The sequence below is a fragment of the Palaemon carinicauda genome, chromosome 5, assembly GCF_036898095.1.
Source record: "Palaemon carinicauda isolate YSFRI2023 chromosome 5, ASM3689809v2, whole genome shotgun sequence".
In the NCBI taxonomy this organism is placed as follows: domain Eukaryota; kingdom Metazoa; phylum Arthropoda; class Malacostraca; order Decapoda; family Palaemonidae; genus Palaemon; species Palaemon carinicauda.
In genome coordinates, this window is record NC_090729.1 from 30,910,579 (window position 1) to 30,924,078 (window position 13,500).

A 13,500-nucleotide genomic window follows, 5' to 3' on the forward strand; every position below is an offset into this window, starting at 1 on the left:
AGATAAGGATTTTGGTTATATCGAAGACTTTTTAATCCGACCACGGAGATTCCATGTGCTCTTGAATAAAGCAAATTAGTTTAAATGTTTAGAGAGTTTTTATGATTTTGTCTAACTTATTTTTTAATCTATTTACCGTGTTTCTGTTTATTACATCTGTTGGAAGTCTGTTCCTTGTATTTGGTATTTTGTATATAAAGAAATTACCACACGTGCTAAGCGTGAAGATATTGATGTATTCTTCATTTGTTTTTCCTTTAAAATTTTTGAATGTCTCAGTTAACAGTTCTATTAGTTGTCGAGTTTGTAGGTGAAATGAGATTAAACGTTCCATTTTCCTTCTATATCAAATTTTATTATTGTTGGGACTAGTTTGGTGATCCTAGTTGTACTTCTTCCATTCTATCTATATCCTTCTGAATAATTGGAGACCCAAGTTGGACTCGGTATTCTACAGTACCTGTGGTCTTACTAGTGATGTGTACAACTGAAATGCAATGTCTTTGGGTTTGTATTTCAATTATCTCTATTTGTAACCTATTAGTTTCTGCTGTTTTATTTTCCATTCTCATGCCCTGTTGAGTGTACTTCAAATCTTAACTAATAGTAATGCCGAAATCTCCAACAGTGGTAACACTTTCTATTCCATTAGCCAAGAGTGAGTAATATCATTGTGGGTAATGTTTGGAAAATTAAATAAGCTGGTATTGGATATGGCGTCATATTTTATTTTATTCCAACAGAGGACCTTATTTGGACCTTATTGGGACCTTATTTTTTGTTTGGGTTCCCCCAGGTCCCTCAGTGTGAGGCACCTCGTATATCCACCAGAAAGTTGCTAATACATCTTCCGGTGTATTTTGCATCTTCCAGTCTTGGATGGTCTGGGATGCATCTTAGGTATTTATCGAGCTGATTTTTAAACGCATCTACGCTCACTCCTGATATGTTTCTTAGATGAGCTGGCAGCACATTAAATAGTCGCTGCATTATCGATGCTGGTGCGTAGTGGATTAATGTCCTGTGCGCCTTTCTCAGTTTACCTGGAATGCTTTTTGGTACTATTAATCTACCTCGGCTTGCTCTTTCTGATACTTTAAGCTCCATGATGTTTTCAGCAATTCCTTCTATTTGCTTCCATGCTTGTATTATCATGTAGCGTTCTCTTCTCCTTTCTAGACTGTATAGTTTTAAAAATTGCAGTCTTTCCCAGTAATCAAGGTCCTTAACTTCTTCTATTCTAGCAGTATAGGACCTTTGTACACTCTCTATTTGCGCAATATCCTTTTGGTAGTGTGGGTACCATATCACATTGCAGTACTCGAGTGTACTACGCACATAAGTTTTGTAAAGCATAATCATGTGTTCAGCTTTTCTTGTTTTAAAGTGTCTGAATAACATTGCCATTTTTGCTTTACATTTAGCCAACAGTGTTGCTATTTGGTCGTTGCATAACATATTCCTATTTAAAATTACACCAAGGTCTTTAATTGCTTCCTTGTTTGTGATTGTCTCATTATTAGGTCCCTTGTATGCATACACCATTCCTTCTCTGTTTCCATAATTTATTGATTCGAATTTATCGGAGTTAAATACCATCCTATTTATCTCCGACCATTCATATATTTTGTTTAGATCTCTTTGTAGTGAGTTCCTATCTTCATCACAAGTAATTTCTCTACTTATTCTTGTGTCATCGGCGAAACTTCTCACTACGGAGTTTTCAACATCACAGTCTATGTCTGAGATCATAATAACAAATAGCAGTGCAGCTAATACCGTACCTTGGGGCACACCAGATATTACCTGGGCTTCATCTGATTTCTCGTCATTTGCAACCACTATCTGTTTTCTGTTTTGCAGGAATTCTTTTACCCATTTTCCTATCTTTCCCACAATATTATGCTTTCTCATTTTTTTCTCCAATATGTTATGGTCTACCTTGTCAAAGGCTTTTGCAAAATCTAGATAGATCACATCTGTGTCTTTTTCATTTATCATATTATTGTATATGTTTTCATAGTGAGCTATCAGTTGGGTCTGTGTACTTTTTCCAGGTACGAAACCGTGTTGACCCATATTAAACAAATTATTTTTGACCAAATGGTTCATTATTTTCTTTTTTTATTACCCTCTCATACACTTTCATAATATGTGATGTTAGACTAACAGGTCTATAATTGCTTGCCTCTAGTCTTGATCCACTTTTGAAGATAGGGGTTATATAAGCTAATTTATGTTTAACATATATCTTGCTCATATCTATACTCTGTCTCAGCAGTATTGCAAGTGGCTTCGCGATAGTGTTTGCAGTTTTTTTTAACAAAATCGCTGGAACTCCATCTGGTCCGGCTGCCGATCCATTTTTAATTTCGTTTATAGCCGTGACAATATCTGCTTCATTAATATCTATATCCGTTAGATATTCAACATTTTCTTCTCTCATTTCTGTTTCATTATTCTCATTCGCAATTCTTGGCGTGAACTCACTCTTATATTTTTCTGCTAATATGTTGCATATTTCCTTTTTTTCATTCGTTAGCCGTCCTTCAATTCTTAGAGGGCCTATTTCTATTCTCCTTTTATTCATCTTTTTTGCATAGGAGTAAAGTACTTTGGGGTTTCTTTTTATATTTTGAAGTGTCCTTTCTTCTAAGTCCCTTTTTTCATTTTCTTTCGACTGCATAATCTTTTGTTCTGCATTTTCTATCTTACATTTTATTTCCCTCATTTTCCACACATTTTTTTCTTTTGCAAGATTTTTCTTCCACTTTTTAATTTTCTGAAATAAGATCCTTCTGTCTCTTGGTATGCACGTCTTTTGTTTATTGTTTTTTTTCGGTACATATTTTTCAACAATTTTCTCCAGTATTTTGTACAGTATATCCGTATTTACCTGTATATTATCACTTATAAATACATTTTTCCATTCTTTATTCAGTTCATCATCTATTTCTGACCATTTTATATTCTTACTGTAAAAGTTATATTTTCCATATCCTTCCCAAAGTTTTGTGCTTTTATTAATTCTCTGATCACTTGCTTTGGAATGAACTATCAATTCTATGACATTGTGGTCTGAAATTCCCGTGTTATACACTATTATTTCTTTAACATAATTCACCTCATTCACAAATACTAGATCTAGGACATTTTCCTTTCTTGTTGGAATGTGGTTTATTTGTTGCATATTATGTTCTAATAGCATATCTTGAAGCTTTTCAAATTGCCTCTTGTCTTCTGCGCTACTATTACTCTCTTTTTTATATGTATACATACAACCACTTTCTTCTATCCGTTCTTTCCAATCCACGAAAGGAAAGTTAAAATCTCCGGATAGGAGTATATTCCAGTCTTTATGGTTTCTACATATATCATCTATTTTTTTCTATTATTATATCAAACTCCTTAGTATTTGGGGGTCTGTAAACTACAATATTCACTAGTTTTTCAAATTCAAATTCTACCGCAATCAATTCACATTCTGTGTTGCTGTATTTTTCACAGACTTTTCCTTGAATTATGTCTCTTCCATATATTGCGGTTCCCCCTTGATTCCTATTTTTTCTGTCTGATCTATAAGTTTGGAAACCCTTTATCTGGTCATCACTGCCAGTCTCTTGGGAATACCATGTTTCACTTATATTTAATATATCTATTTTTTCAATTTGGGTTAGTTCTTCTAGGAACTCTATTTTCCTTTTAGAGTTACTCGTGACTAAACCCTGTGCATTCATCACTATTATGGTTTGTGTCTCATTTCCATTATTTAATATTGGTAATAATATGGATTCTCCCATGCTTCCTTCCTGTTCTGATATGATGTTCTTTTCTTCATTTCTCGGAATTCTGCCATTAAAAAATCCAACTTTTCCATAATATTTGTTCTTTCGCCTTCATACTTATTTTTGTGTGTAAACCTGCAATTATCTCCATACCTGCACCAACCCCTGGCATTATATATGCATTCTTGGTAGTTGGGCTCTATTTGTGGAGCTTTAGGTTGAAAGGCCTTTTTTGGTGCATAGTGCGGTATATACGCGGTCTGCTTTTTTGTTTCTTTTTTTGTTTCATTTTTGTTTTTCTTTTCAGTTTGCTGAGTTTTCTTACTCTCATTCATAGTTGCAGGATGCATATATCGACATTTTTTGTTGAAACTGCATCCTTTTCCTTCTTTTAGGGTTTTGCATATTTTTGGATGGAGATCTCTGCATTCGTCTCCATATCCGTCTAAATACGCACATTTACCACATATTTCATAATTATGGCATATCTTTGGATGCTTGTAGTAGCATCTTTCGCCAAATTAGCAATTCCCTCTTTTCAGCCTATTACAGACTATATCTTTCTTTTCTTTTTTTTTTCTTGTTCTTGCTCTTCCCTAAAAGTATGTAGGTCCGGGTAGAGTCTCTTGGGTCTATTATTTGTTTCCATCTGATAATTTATTTCTTCATAAGTATGTTGTTGGATGGCATCATAAGTTATATCAATGATTTCCTCTGCATCCTTACACATGTCTTGTTCATTTTTCTCTTCTTCTTCTTCTTCTTCTTCTTCTTCTTCTTCTTCTTCTTCTTCTTCTTCTTCTTCTTCTTCTTCAACTAATTGCAGCTTTAGTCTCGACTTAATTATATTTTCTATCCAGACTAAGCATGTTGAGCAAAATACCTTTGTGTCTCTATTTTTTATTTTTTGCTGTATTTCAGCACATGTGGGGTGTGTTGGAACATTACAGGCATTACATTTTCTAGTCAGTTGTTGAGGATTATTAATGGAATACCATATCTTACATGTATTACACCATTTTGGCATTCTTTTTCCCAATGCATCAATCAGCATATTTACCATATTGGACTTGTTATTGTTCTTTGATGGAATGTGTTGATTGATGTAGACTTTCTTTAAAAGTCTCTTTAACACTTGGATTTTCTTTGGAATTTCTTCAATTATTTTACTGATGTTTTCCGCAGATTTGTTCCAGTCTATTGGATCATATTGTTTCAATATGTCTGCGAATATTTTTCCGTCACACTGGTTGGAGTTGTTAGTGACATCTGTCGTCAATCGGTCGAGCTCCTGTTTCGCCAACTCATGAAATTGGCCTTTGCTGACTCCAGCGATATCTCTCCACGAGTTGCCTGTGTTATACAATGCCATCTTGGTCAGATTTTTATTAATTCACAAGATAACTATCCTATGCCGACGATTTATCTCACTTTTCTGCCCTCAAACTAATCACCGACTATTCACGAAAACTTGTAGCTATATTTCACTCGATAGCCTTTTTGTTATCCGCGTTAAATCAGGATATTTTTAGGGACGCACAAGTGTTCACTTCACCGGCATACAAATACAACTCAGAGAGAGAGAGAGAGAGAGAGAGAGAGAGAGAGAGAGAGAGAGAGAGAGAGAGAGAGAGAGAGAGAGAGAGAGAGAGAGAGAGAGAATATCAGTTTAGGCTTTTAAATTGTTGTGTTCGAAGGTTTTGTTGAAGCCACACTAACTTTTAAAAATATAACTAATAGATAAAAATTTCCAAAAAACTTATAAATTAAAGGAACACAATATAGTTGATTGGTGTTAGGTTTTAATCTATATTTGGATCTCTGGTGTAATTCTTAATTTTCGTTTAGTTCTTTTTTGCTTTTTTATAGTTTTTTTTTATTTATAAGAAAACTGCAACCCCGGTAAGTGAAAGTCATAATGAGAACGATGCAATTAACACTACATTTTCCCTTCTGTTTCTTAGTTTTGGAATTGGAACTTGTTTTGCATTAGTTGGAAAGTGGCACTTCGTGTCTCATCTCTCGAGCTCACTAATGTTCCTGATATATACTATGTGACTTGAAGCGATGTGGGAACTGTCCATGACATTAACTGATTATAGATGATATTTCGGTTTTTTTATTTTACCAGCTCTAATGGATATTTATGAGTTAGGAATATGCATGTATTGATTATGATTAGTTCTATTGTTGACTCCTTTAAAGGCTAAGTTATAACCTCATGACTTTGTCGACAAGGTGAAAAACCTCTAAGAATGATGATAGGTTTGCGGGAAATAATCAGGAAAATATTCCACCGAGGAGTGTAATTCGCAAATGTCAAAGTGTATTAATTGCACAAAGTTAAAAAATAATTATTGCCATCTAATAAATTCAAGAGATTGTAAAACTTATGACTTGGAATTGAAAGGAATGGCAGAAAATACTGATCATGGATACTAATGATGCCATAAAATGTGGCTATGCAGATATATAATCTGTGGGAAATAAAAATATTCAAATTGGAGAATTGCTAAAAGAAAAATATTTGGATATACTATCCTTGTCTGAAATAGGGTTAAATAACTGGCATGATTGGGATCACTGAAACGTAACCAGCCCCCCCCCCCCCCCCCCCCACACACACACTTTTTTTCATATACCACGAGAGAGTAGGTCTTGCGGGTGTCTGACTCTTTATTCGTAAAGGTTACTCAAATCTCAAAATGTTAAAAAGAAGTAGTTTACCAAGCTTTGAATATATATATATATATATATATATATATATATATATATATATATATATATATATATATATATATATATATATATATATATATATATATATATATATATATATATATATATATATATATATATATATATATATATATATATATATATACACACTTCACACAAAAAGCAAAAACAAAATATCGTTTGTAACACTCTATAAACCTTGGAAAAAAAATAATTAGTATCTTCTTTGAAAAATTCTCTGCATTCATTGAGATTATTATCATGAAGAAAAGGGAATTAGTTATTTATGGAGACTCCAATTTTTGGATGGTTGACGCATTAAATCCTGAAATTTTGGCAATTTAGTGAGTTATTAGAATTTCCATAACTCTCAGATTATCTAAAGTTTTTTAATGACTTTGGGCAAAACGTCCTAATAGGTTTGCTGAAGGTAATCATCTGTTCCCTATTTTGCAATTTGGTTTTCGTAAAGAACTGTGTGTATGTGATGACCTTCTTATAATCTCCAGTATTGTATAGAAATTCCTTGATAGTGGTCAGGAAGCTCGTATGATTGAACTTTATTTTAGTGCTGCCTTTGACCGTGTTAATCATAAAGCCGTTGTTTTCAGACTTAAACAGTTGGGAGTAGCAGGGTCATGTCCTAGCATTATTATTGAATTTTCAACCAATAGATCACAAAGAGTTGTTGTTGATGGTGTTCCTCAGGGTAGCGTTCTTGGTCAATTTCTTTTCCATACTATTTACAAATGACATTTGCTTTGTCGTACAAAACAAGCTTGTTGCACATGCAGATGATTCTACACTCTTTGCACCAATTCCATCGCCTGAATAAAGATCTCGGGTTGCTGAATCCTTTAACAGAGATCTAGCAAGAATTAGTTCATAGTGCAATTTATGAGGCATGAAGATGAATCCTAACAAAACTCAAAGTATGATTGTAAGTAGGTTAAGAACAGTGGCTCCTCAACATCCGGTTCTCAGCATTGATAATGTTTCTTCAACTTTTCATGACTTGAAATTTTAGGTGTGATTCTCGACAGCAAATTTACTTTTAACAAACAATTTATGTCTGTCTCCTTCAATAGCACAATAATAGCTTATTGAGAATTTTTTTTTTGAGATTTTCGGTAATCAATCTATTCCTATGAAGTGATTTTTTTTTTTCATTCTACCTTGCTTATATTAATGCTCTCATGTTTCATCTTCACCTGCTGATACTCATCTTAATTTCTTGGACAAGAACTTACAGGCTATTGAATTTCCTATTCCAGATCTTGATATTATTCTCAGGCATCATCGTTCAATGAGTTTGTTATGCATGCTGCATAAGATTTTTCATACTTCTGATCATCTTTTACGTTCAGATCTTCCCGGACAGTTCCATCCTTTTTATAATGCTATGCATGCAGTTGATTCTAATAGTCAGGCTTTCTGTATCATGGGGCTCAGTACTACACAGTATTCTTGAAGTTTTATTCCAGCTATGACCAATTTGTGGAATGATCTTCCTAATCTGGTAGTTGAATCGGGAAAACCTCAAAGGTTCAAACTTGCTTCAAATGTTTTCATGTTGAGCAGGCTCTCATAACTATTTTTAAAGTTTGTATATCAAAGTTGTGTTATAAAGTTGTTTCAGTTTTTAAAATATTCAATTTTAATTGTTCATTACTTCAAATATAGTTTATTAATTTCCTCATGTCCTTCCCTCACTATGCCGTTTCCCTGTTCGAGCCCTTGAGCATATAGCATCTTGCTTTTTCAACTAGGTTTGTAGTTTAGTAATAATAATAATAATAATAATAATAATAATAATAATAATAATAATAATAATAATAATAATAATAATAATAATCCATGGACCCTCAAAGTGTTTTAAGTCGCTTATGAGCCTTTTTTGGATAAGGATTTCTATAAATATAGTTAACCAGAATCTAAATAAAGTTAAGAAATATTTCTATGCATTTTGTATGCTACTGCAGCAAGAACATAGGAATTGAATAGTAATGAAGTATATCCAATGCTAATGTTACAACCTTTCATTTTTCTGTAGCACCACGGAGGTTAGAACACATCTAAATCTGAGTTGGGCTGCAGCAGCAATAGCAACAATTGCATCCTGCTAGACATTTCTTTTTCTCTTTCTTTATATATATATATATATATATATATATATATATATATATATATATATATATATATATATATATATATATATATATATATATATATATATATATATATATATATGGGTAGTCCCCTTTAGAAAAGACTTTTCCTTGAAATAAGATTTAAGGATTTACCCTTGGCACATAATTAATTTCTTTACTTCCCCTGGCCATATATTGGTATGGGAGGCTGGGATTTCATTGCATGTGCCATTTACGAGGATTTCCAGGATTTGGCAGACAGCCCTTGCTTCCCTGGCTTAGTAACGCCCAAGATTTTCCTGGTCTATTTACTTGTTCAATTTAAAATAGGGAAACATTTATTTTTAGGATATTTGAGAAGAATGTATGCTGGTTTTAATTAACAGGCTTCAGTGGCATAGACAATGTTGATTTTTTTCTCATTTTATTTTGAAATTTATAGATATTATTGTTAAGTGTCGATTTCTAAACACCTTACGCAAAAGTCAACAGAAACGTTTTGATTTTAAATTATGACATTAAACTATTCAAACCTCTATGTTTTTTGGTAAAATATTATCGTATCCACCTGGATTATTGTTTTATACATCACTCTTTAAACATATTACCTTCGGCTTTGTTCCATTAAAGTGAACAGCTGTAATAAATTCTGATATTCTTTCATCGAAATTAATTTCTTGCATATCTATTTTCTATAACAGTTCACGTGTCATATAATTTTGGTTGATTAAATGAAAGAAGTATTTCCCTCTTGAAATTTTTACTAGTATCCTTAAATGCTTGTAAATCTGTATTTTACATGTATGAGTTATAACAATACAGCTCATGTAGTTCTTTTGGTCAACCATTACACATCATAGATCATTGATCTGTTCAATTAGACACCATAAGGTAAAGTGCAATGCTTCTAATAGTTCCTGAATTTTCTAACATATAACAGGTCCTTTTCGTACTATCATCTTTAATGAATTAATTTTATTTTACAAATTTATACACATATTTTTTATAAGGTTCTCAAGATTCTTTTTTTTTTTGCAAGGAGTGAAATCCTATTTTCAAAGGCGTTTTTCTTTGTCCGAGTGAGGGATTTATTTTGAAGAAAAGCTTTTCTTTTTTGACAAAAAAAAAAAAAAAAATTAAAATAGATAATACGATGCCTTTTTCTGTATACATCACTCTTTCTCTCTGGAATTCCCGTTCCTCTTTTCCTAGTATAATCTTGTCACCTTCCTCATTCTCGTGATGACTCTTATATTCCTCGTCATTTTATAAATGCAAGTGCAAGTAAGATCATCATGAGTCTGTACTATAATTACAATATGTCTACCTAAGATTTATTTCAAAATAGTCTCCCTCTCGCCATTTTTGTAATTGTACCTCATTATTTTTTCTGGTTACAGATGTATTTCTGGTTTTACCTTATAACCCTTATTATTGGAAATATAGCCTTCAAATATTCATATTTATCTGCTATCACTTAAAAAGTGCACATTTGAATTATGTATTCCACATACATGTGTGCAAGTTGAGGAGTTTTTTATTTATATATTCAGGGACAGTCGCTGCTATTACTAGACGGTCAGATCTCCGTCTTGGTAAGATGTGTTCCACTTTAGACCGTCGGATGTGTGTTCGTGTGTTTACACGGCTAGATGACACCTTAGATCTAGGATACTTGAGTAACACACTGAGACATTTCATATTCCATTTGGAACAACTTTTGGCTAAAGTGAACTCCATTAGTGAGCATATGTATACACGTAGTATCGCACATCTATTACTGGTCGTAGAGAAGATAGTTACAATTTTCACCATATTCTAGATTAATAATATATATGATACCAGATAGTTATCTAAATCTTTTATTTTTAATGTACTTTGATATGGAGAAATGGTCCCTAACCACTTGAGAGAGAGAGAGAGAGAGAGAGAGAGAGAGAGAGAGAGAGAGAGAGAGAGAGAGAGAGAGAGAGAGAGAGAGAGAGAGAGAGAGAGAGAGAGAATATTTTGAATAAAAGATTAAATCCTTTTGGGGGGAGATAAAACACGAGATTGTAATGTCTCTTGCTAAAATTTACTGATTTAAACTTCATGTTTTTCTTTTTCAACATTTATGAATCTGGTTGTGAATCGTGTTCTATGCCGGTTATTTGCAACACAAGTATTTTTTCAGTCAAAGCCAGGGTCTCACCTACTTGGAAAACGGATAACTTTTCCAATGAAATATATCATGTATTTTAGAGTTGACGACATTTAACAAATTACCTGATGTTCTATCTATTTTTACCCTTATATTTACTCCGACCTTATCTTTTTTCTTTTTTTTTCCCTCTCCCACGGGTCTTGCTTTCTGGATGCACTATCAATTCCTGAAAGAATAATTCCATAAATTTTCGTCTTCATTGATATATTTTATGTTGGATTTTTCATCCGTTCATATATATTATCTTTCTACCTTTTGTCTATCACTTAATTCACCTGTGTATGTATGTGGGAGATTTTTTAGTTTATGTGTACATGCGTATGTGGTCTTTTGTTTTGCTAAGTCTCTTTTCACGAAAGTGTTAACGAACACACATCTACAAACAGACGAACACGTAAACACACGCACATATCCATATATATATATATATATATATATATATATATATATATATATATATATATATATATATATATATATATATATATATATATATATATATATATATATATATATATACACACATGTGTGTGTGTGTACATATCAGTGTGAATATGTATGTGTTAATCATCATCATCATAATCGTCATCATCAGCCGTTGCATGTCAAAAGCCTCAGACACATCGTTACACAAACGTCTGATTTGTCTTCCTACGCCGGTCTATGCCCTCAAATTTTCTTAGTTTTCCACTACATCGTCTTCTCTTCCTTCCCCTGCTTCCTTCGCAGGAATTTAATAATTTTTTACTTTTGTTTGCTCCTGTATCCATGTTACTCATTTGTCTGTCTATGAAAGTTATTCCCCTTATTATTCTGTCCATTGTTCTTTGAGCTGTAACTAACTTATATTCTAAGGTGTTAGTAAGGTTCCTGGTTTTTTATGCATCAGTTTTTAATGGTACGACCATCTGAATAAATACTTTGAATTTTTAGAATAAAGGGGATTTTACATTTCATAATCTCGTTTTGTATACTGAAACTTCTCCATCTCAGGCGTATTCTTGTTTAAATATCGGTCTCTTATCCTGGGGAAACGGTAAAGTACCACTTGTCATGATGGTAAGAATTATACATAATTATTATAAAGAATTCTTATCCTCTTTTCATTATATGTACGATATATTCCATAGTAAATGCTTTGCAACATAATAATGTTGGTTGAATATATAAGAATAATAGAGTTATGGTTGTCTGTGATCCAGAGGCCGTAAAGGTTTTGCTATTCTTAAGTAACGTTGTTATTAGTATAATAATAATAATAATAATAATAATAACAATAATAATAATAATAATAATAATACTTACTTATGTTACTTATGTCTGGTTTAGTGCGCTGCAACAGGTTCATCAACTATCTTGACCGCCCCATAGCACCAATGTAGCTGGATCCATCCTCCAGTCCAGGATTGAGTTGGTGTTAGGAGATATATACCCCTTAACAGGAGGCTTGTCAGGAATTCGCTGGAGAAAAGATGAGAGTTTTCATTTGAATGGCTTGAATTCTCCAATCTTGGTAATGTGTACTGGGAGGCAGTTCCAGAGACGTGGGCCAATGACAGCGAAAGACTTGTCATATAGACTCTGGTTATAGGCTGCCACGCCCCCTCGCAGAGGAGGAACGACTGCTTTAAAGCCAGTCCAAGGCCTAGACACAAACTTGATCTTCAGGTCGTTGCTGACTGATCCATGGAGAATCTTCCACATGTGTAGCAGGATATACCGTTCTCGTCGGCGTTGCAGTGACTTGATGGATAGTTTCTTGAGTCTCTCCCAGTAGTTGAGATGCTGAGCCCCTGCAATTCGTGCAGTAAAAGTCCGCTGAACTCCTTCCAGTTCTTCGATGTCCGACATACTTTGGGGATTCCACAGAAGACAACAGTACTCTAGTAGACTGCGTACCATAGACTTGTACAAAGACAGCATGATGGTAGGACTCCGGTTAGAGAAGACGCTGAGAACCCATCAGGCTTTTTGTCTTGCTTTATTGGCCATATCTCTGATATGAGCAGTCCACTTTAGGTCCGAGGTAACAGTAACTCCAAAATCTCTCAGTTGGTCGGAAGGAGTGAGAGTGCCTTTGGACGTTGAATACTGATATAGGTCGGCAGTAAACGGTAATTGTAGCAAAGGATTCCTCCTATTTACTGCATGGCTCTTAAACTCGAACTTATCTTCATGCAATGACATATTGTTTTTAGTTGACCATTGGGTAACAGTATTTAGATCCTGCTGCAAGAGTACCATATCCGGAGTAGTTGATATTGTTCTCATAATCCTTGTATCGTCAGCAAAGCAACGAACGACACTGTTGCCTATACACAGTGTTATGTCGTTTATGAATATAAGAAACAGTATAGGACCCAGAACGGTTCCTTGAGATACTCCACTCAAAATTAAGGCTGCAACACTGAACTGGCCTTCAACTGCGACTTGCTGTGTGCGATCCTTAAGAAATGATTCGATCCATTTTACAATCTTCGGATGGATTCCATACTTGGGGAGCTTCTTTATGAGTAGGGCATGATCCACCTTATCGAAAGCTTTGGCGTAGTCCAAATAAATGCAATCGGTATCGCTTCCTTCAAGAAAGTTTTCCAGAATGTTATTATTATTATTATCATTA

General features: G+C 33.7%; 1 protein-coding gene across 1 annotated transcript; it reads right to left on the reverse strand.

Annotated features, from left to right (window-relative positions):
* Positions 1-12,359: 12,359 nt before the first annotated feature.
* Positions 12,360-12,728, reverse strand: LOC137640825 (uncharacterized). The gene has a single exon (XM_068373294.1). The coding sequence runs from the start codon at positions 12,726-12,728 to the stop codon at positions 12,360-12,362; it is 369 nt and encodes a 122-aa protein (XP_068229395.1).
* Positions 12,729-13,500: the final 772 nt, after the last annotated feature.

Bases quoted from the DNA above. Each gene is read 5' to 3' on its own strand.
- LOC137640825 (XM_068373294.1), bottom strand. From the start codon at position 12,728: ATGTCGGACATCGAAGAACTGGAAGGAGTTCAGCGGACTTTTACTGCA.